Source organism: Bactrocera latifrons, unplaced genomic scaffold, assembly GCF_001853355.1.
Source record: "Bactrocera latifrons isolate USDA-ARS-PBARC rearing strain unplaced genomic scaffold, ASM185335v1 scaffold_15, whole genome shotgun sequence".
Taxonomy (NCBI): Eukaryota; Metazoa; Arthropoda; class Insecta; order Diptera; family Tephritidae; genus Bactrocera; species Bactrocera latifrons.
In genome coordinates this window covers 2393527-2401196 of record NW_017534963.1, presented here as the reverse complement: position 1 = coordinate 2401196, position 7670 = coordinate 2393527, and the positions used below count along the sequence as shown (strand labels likewise).

Genomic DNA, 7670 nt, shown 5'->3' with positions numbered 1-7670 from the left:
AAAATAGCAAAATTACAAAACTAAAAAAATTTCTATGAAACCTGATTTTTAAAAACCATTAATAATTTTCTTAAAATAATAGTGTCAGTTAAAACTAAAGAAAAAAGTATTTTTAGTAAATTTTTATTTTCAACATATTAGTTTTTTTATTTTTAATTATTTGCCACACACTTATAACAGTAAAATCACGAAGTTGAATAAAATACTATCAACCATGATTTCTAAATTAAAAAATATTAAATTTTTTTCAAAAAATATTTAAAAATTTAATTGAAGGCGTTAATTCACAATTTTTTCTCCAATCTAGATATTAGAAAAAAAAATTTTTTTTTTTCAAATGTAGTATTCTATAAATATGCATATTAGAAAATTGTAAACATATTTTTTTCTACATTTGAACAACTAAAACTTTTTCGTGCTTCATAGAATATTAAAATAAATAAAATTCTATAATCAATATATACAGTTACGGACAATAAATTAGAATCGTCCATAGTGCGAACTTTCTTTTCTACAAAAAAATATGGATTTTATGTATTTAATATTTAATTATTTTTTAATTCTTTCAAATCAAAACCTTTGATTCTATTTAATTTTCCGTAACTGTAAATTGTTAAAAAAAATAAAATATTATTTTTAAATATTATTCGCAACTTTTAGGCTATTCCAAATATTTGTAAAGAAATAATTCAACACATTTTTGCCATATAGACAGACATACTATTAACAGAAAAGAATTTTCTCTGAATTTAAATTATATATCGAACACATTAACCGTTTTTCCGTCAAAATTCAACTAGTGTCCGCATATTCGGTACATAGGCACTTGAACTGTTCGATTTGGGCAATTTTTGGTCATAAGATGGCACACAATTAGTTTCCCAACATTATGTGAATAAAGTTATTTGAATTAAGATGAAATAATATCCTTAACTTTAAGTTATTAATTTGTATATTTACCCTGCCTCCGAGCCCCTGCGATCGCACTGTCACGCCGAGCCATTGACCCTCCTTGATCTCATCGTCCGATGGTTCCTGTAGCTCCTCGACATCGTCGCTATCGTATGCTGTTATCACAAAGCATGTTGTGAACCAATATAAATACAAAAGAACATGTGCAATAAACACATACAAACATACAAAAAAACCAGCGAGAGTTTGTGGAAGAAAAGAGAGAAAAGAGAAAAGAAAAATGCATGAGCACATATTAGTTAACACTCGAATATTGTTTATAAATAAATATTTTAGTTAATCAATTTAATTTGATTCATTTTGGTTGCATGGTGATGAATTAATTATACACAACAACAATAATAACAAACGTAGAACTCTATAACAACAATAAGAATAACATATTAAATAAAGGATTACATATGTCATAAATAACGGTGAAAGGAGAAATGTTTCGACAAATGAAAATAATAAGAAGAATGTTAAGAAAAAATGTATAAAAACTTTGTATTCAAGAAGAGTAAAGCAAATGAAGTGTGTGGTGAAATTTCATAATAAAAAAATTAAAAAAAAAACTCCAATGCAAATAACAGTCACAGAAATACTAACCCAAAATGCAAGAATTTAATGTTCGAAGTAAAGTTGTTAAAAGAAAATGAATAAAAAGAAATAAAAAAGTAAATAACCATGATAGTTTAATGCCAAACAAAACACTCTTAAATGCATTCAATTACAAAAACAAAATTATTAAAGAAAATGCAGAAAAAGTTGTGTAAAAGAACAATGACTTATAAATGTGACAATGGAGCGATCAAGAAGATGGTTTGAACTCGAAAGTGTTTATGGCATCATTGACACTGACACTAATCGTTATTTGACGATAATTACATTTTTTGATGTTATTTGAGTGAGAAATGTGACACAACAGTAAACAGAGAGAGAGAGAAAGAGAGAGCGAGAGGAGAGCTATATAAAGAGTCCAGATGAAAATTATGTAAAAATGATTTTTGATAGTTAAAAGAACACCAATGTTGTACAGAAAAGCCTCACATGCTGATATGGTGGACATTATATGACATGTCATCTGAAAGTTGTTGTTCGAAATGAGGTTGAGTTGTTACGGACACAAAGTGAACTAATTGTAAGTGATAATGATAACTATAGATTCAGGCTAAGATAAAACGAAGAAGATTTTTGCAATGTTCTCTAACCCTTAGTCAGAGATCAATCACAGCTTCAATGAGTATAAAGTTTGACAACTCTAGGTCTCAAGATTTCAAGTACATGCTACAATTTCAGAAACCCAATCAACTCATTCACTTCAAGATGGGCGAAAAAAATCGAAACCAGGCTGACGTTTCTCCTTTCAAAACTGACAACTGGAATCACAAGACTTATTTATTATTGGATTGAAATCTTGTTCTTGATTTTCAATTATCTTAGTAGAACTCTTAGGAGTCTTTCATCAACATCAATCTTTTCAGTTAATGACTTAGACAAGGTATTTTAAGTTTGCCCCGAAGTTTGTTAGAGGTAAACGTCCGACATATACTTGTATGTAAATTTTTTTATGTGTTCCATTTTCATATTTTTATTGCTCCGATCGGACTATTATAGCTATATAAACTGAACGATCTAAATCATGCGCCTGCATGAAAAACTATTTTCACAAAATCTAATGTATCGGGCATAATTTCGGAAGTATTTTGAACAGTTTAAGATGAACGTCTCTTATAGGTGTCAACTTGTACATATTTGTTAGCTAAATTAAAGGGACACTGCTTCTTCTTAGTTAGTTCTTTGTCTCTTTGCCTAACCTAACCTTCATAGTGAGAATTTGTGTTTATGAGGTACAAAGTTCGCCATAAACGGACAAGTTCTTTGAATCAATCCCTACATCATCTAGAGGCTATTTTATTGGATTGGGTTTTGGGAGCATATTCAATAGAAAACATATTTTAAGTAAGAGGGTCTTATTATAATTTTGTTTAGAAAATTAAAGCGAACGTGACGAATGATTAATGTTGAGATATATTCGGGATCTTAGTACAACTTCCGGAACTAAATGTTTTCCATTGTCATCCATCCTCTTCAGGTAATGCGATATTGTTTCTTTTAAATAAGTACACAAAACTCAGGAATGTGGCTTTAGAAAAATATACCAATTAATTGCTTTGTTGTTGCAATTCACTTGTTGATATTAGCACACGAATAAATAGCCATCATTAGGCTCTAAAGTGAACCATATACGCTTAAAAGTCGATACGCCAATATTATACGAGTACCATACAACCAATTCACAATCGATGGCGCATAAGAGCGAGTGCTATATGATAAATGATTATCGGCTTACAGCGGAACTAATAAAACAATCAAAATGAAATTAATGACTGCAGAAACAAAGCAACCAAATGGGGGCGATGAGCGATTCACAAACATAAGAAAGTGCGCTTGGTGGCAGAGTGAGCGTCAAACACAAAACAAAAAACCGACAGCCAATAATTTTGCTTGAAAATTGTTCATAATGAAAGATCAGTGAAAAATAAAAATAGAGAAATGAACCGCAATTGATGCAGTTTAAAATGTAGCAGACACCTAATGAATAAATACATATCTACATACATACATACAACCATACGAATATATATAATATAATGAGTGCAGCAGCCGGCTTGTAGGTTTACACACGTTGGTGAATATAGTATGTCTACCTAGGTACTACGCTTGCTTATCTTGCTGAGTTTGTGTGGGCGCGATCGGATCATCATTTTGTTGCCGTTTCACATTTCATGTGGTTATAGCGCAACAGCTGCGCTTTTGTAGCAATTTAATTATGTTAAGTGAAAGCGCTGCACAAAATGATTAACTTTGTTTGCTTGAATGTTTCTTTGGATTGTTTTTATACAGATAGTCTTTGTTTTGAAGTGACTTTGTCAACTTAAGTCTGGGTTTAGGCGGTTAGAGACGCCGCACATACTGCTACAGTCATTGTTACCTATTAACATCAGGGTGGTAATTTCAAAATAATTAAACTACCCGCAGAACTAACTATTCGGTAGTCGGAAATATTATAATCCCAGGATGGAGGCTTACTTCCTTCAAAACAAAATGGCCGAATCGAAATTCGTTTCGATTATACAGGGTTGGTCTAACCTTTTTCCATAGTATTCTGACATTTACTAATCTTCGAACGTTCACTCCGACAATTAAGATACTCACTCATTATACTCACAAGGTTTGTTAAATAGTGTTTATCATCACTATAGATATCATTAAGCTTCTTTGGGACTCGTCTGGGCTCCTGATTATAGCGGAATCTTTAGAAATTGCAAAGCCGATGAGCTCGCAAAAGAAAAGCTAATTATATGCGATTTGGGAGTGAGTTGGGCCTCCGTTGTCCTCTTGTGTTCTTGGGTTAAACCTCTGGTCTTCGTTTGAGCTTAGCAGGCGCTGGTCAACAACTAATCTCCTTTGCGACGGCGTAATGTTTCTGGTCTAGTGCCGAATAAAGGAGATCCTTTGGACTACTTGCTTTCAGGACAATCGCTCTTTAAGAAGGAAGGTGAGGTTGACACATCCAGGCACTTTCTCTTCCACTATCAAACTTTTGCGAGACTGAGATTGAAACATATCGGCAGCTATATCTTCGGCGACCGGAATTGATATCACTCTCCCCTTTCAAGGGTATTTAGGTATCACAATGACTCGGCGTTATTAGCTGTGTAAGTGGCATCTGTTTTCTGAATCGACCTTTAAACCTTACTTAACCTCACACAATCTATTGAGTTGAATGAAATAGCGAAATAGTGAGGATAGAAATAAAAATCGTTGTTAGCATGACTGAGACACTTGTATAAACGAATTGAAACTGTTGGAGAGAGTCTTGCTCAGAATATAGAATGTCGCGGCCGCGTCCAGTGAAACTGCTATGTGATATTTTTTGAAGTGTAATTTGCATTTGTTTTCATAAAAAAGTTCAAGTAAACTTATATAAAATATATATTTCTAAACGATGGTTCACATCAAGATGAATGTGATCAAATAGACCCGGAATGGCTAATGTCAAGAGAAGGTGGCATTGATAACAAAACCAAAGTGTACGAGTATATGAAGTCTAAAACTAAATTTATTTATTCTCAATTATTTATCACCCTAATAGTAGCAGGTACATATGATGTTGCAAGTGTGCGCAATAAATTTAAAAAGCAGAGGCAAATTTCGTTGGCGATAAAAAAATAAAAGTGATCTATAGAACAGGTTTGACTGATTGGTGAGGTTGCAGCAGCGTCCAAACTCTATGTTGGCGTGCAACTTGTATATTTTTAAACTGCCACAACATAGTTATACACATACATTTATACATACATATGTATGTGCAACAAACACATGTCAGTGTCAAACTTGTGTCTATTTGTTTATGCCTAGGCGTTTCGGTAAATAATGGCCGGCATTTGCTTGTAAGCCGATCATCCAGACATTTGTTGTTATAAATATGTCAGTTATATGAAATTGAAAGTTATTTGCCTACATACTAAATACTTATACAAATACATGTGTCTCGCAATAAATATATTTATGTAAATATGCTATTAAGGCGTATGTAGAAAAGTGAAAATTTTATTCGAAGAAAACGAAAAATATTTATTAAAAAAAACAATAAAGAAATGTATGGTGTGTGTGTGTAAAGAAAACGAAAAATATTTATTACAAAAATAAAAATAATAATAATAAGAAGAAGAATTAATGGCGTATTTGTAAATATGGTTGTACATATGTTGGCAGAAACTAAAAGCTCAGTTTGCAATACTTATAACTTTAGCTCGAGTGATTTTTACTCCAAAAATAACTGTTACCATTTAATCCCATTCTATTCGGATGTGTTAGTAGTTTTGAAGGAATGTTAGTAAAAGCCACTACTTTTGTTTGTACAATTTAAAAATAAAATAAATAAGCAGAAAGCTATTACACATACAATTATCTACGTGCTATAATGTGATTATTTCGTTTGTAAGCTGAGAGCCACCTTATGGAAATTTTTTTTTTTTATGAATTTGTGGATTTCAAGGAATTCAGTTTTTTCCATGTACATTTATCGAACATAAGTATATTTGAGAATAATCTCCGAACTATACATAGAACATGTGAGCTTATTTACAGAACTATTGAAGTTAGTGTAAATGGCTCCCGAAACTTTTATCGCGATTTTCTCTGTTTTTAGAGCCAAATTTCTTCGAAACTGTAGGACCGTTCGACTTAAAATTTTGACACTACTGTTTTTGAAACATTTGTTAGATAATGATCGGAGCAATAAGAATAAGTCAATAATTTTAATTTTTTGAGCCACTCTGATTGTGAATTCTGTCAGAACAAACTCTTTATTTAACGAAGATCTCTATTTTCAAAAATGAAAATTTTGACTAGCCCTTTGATCTTGTTACCTTAAGCTATATATTCTAATTTTATGCAAAAGAATCATGCTCGCCACCAGAGAAGGTTTTGCGGAGGTCTTTCTCGAGATTGGCTACAGGTACAGCGGAATCCAAAATTAAAAAAAAAAATTGTCGCGTATTATTAAAGTACATGAGGGTTTTTAAGTGCACCTTTGTTGTTTATTTATTGAATAAAATGCCTCTTGAAAAAAATGTATAAAAAGCGCAAGAAAATATAACGCCTGAAGTACCAATCATTCCTACGTTAACCCAATTAATGACTTTTATTCTAGTGACTAGTCCGTGATGAGTCCAGACCAGAAAATATAAGGTAGGTCGAACTTAAATTTAATGTAAAAACTATTTGTTTGGCTTCTTTTATAAGTCTTAAACATCAGTATTCCAATGGCATAGTTTCTTCCATTATCAGAGTGGGAGCACTTAGTGGTATAATTGATATAGCGATATATTCTCTGTTCTTATTTTATATAATTGAAACTTTATTTTCTTCTCGATATACTGCAAAATACATAAATTTATGTAAACACTCGTCCTTGTCTAAGTATTTTGTGGTTAAATACAGAAATTTTAACGCATTGTAAAACTTTTTTGTCACAAAACTGGTTCAAATAAATAATTCAAGATTCTAGCCAAGATTTAGATTGATCAACATTATTTGAACTCTGCATCAGGGAAATCAACCGAAAGAATGTTTTACTAAAATTGAACCTGGCGAAATGAGTCTAACAGGTTATTGCCGACGAAAACATCAAAAACGTCCACAACATAATTTGGATTACCGTAAAGTGAACATGTACATGTTATCATTCACTAATATTTGGGTAAGAGAGGTCACTTTTGACCAAAAACAACGACGAGTTGATGAGTCGGAGCTGAGTTGATGATTCGCCGAAAAACGACCCCCTTTGAAGAAAAACGAAATGCTCTATCACCAAGACAATGCACCGCATCACAAGTCGGTGGAAAAGATGGCAAAAATTCATGAATTGGGCTTTGAATTGCTTCCGAAAACAAAAACTTCGAGATCTTGCCCACAGCAATTATCACCTCTTCTCAGATCTCAAAAGCTTGGTTGGAAGATTTTTGAAGAAGAGAAATTGAATCGATAAACATAATTTTTCTCGATTGGTAAAAGCTTAATTATTTAGTATTTATTTAGAACACTAAGGCTATATTCAAAGCTGCTTTCGACAGCACGAAAAGGAGCTGCCTTTACGCCGCGATGTCTGAATTTGGTATCCCTGCAAAACTTATACGGCTGTGTAAGCT

The 7670-nt window shown here is 32.3% G+C and overlaps 1 protein-coding gene across 2 annotated transcripts in view; it reads right to left on the bottom strand.

Annotated features, from left to right (window-relative positions):
* Positions 1-7670, bottom strand: part of LOC108965885 (integrin alpha-PS1) — a 205543-nt gene that overhangs the window by 17788 nt on the left and 180085 nt on the right. For both annotated transcript variants that reach the window (XM_018928556.1, XM_018928557.1), the window contains one exon: positions 961-1067. In XM_018928556.1, coding sequence (XP_018784101.1) covers positions 961-1067 — 107 coding nt within the window. The remainder of the gene's footprint in view (positions 1-960; positions 1068-7670) is intronic.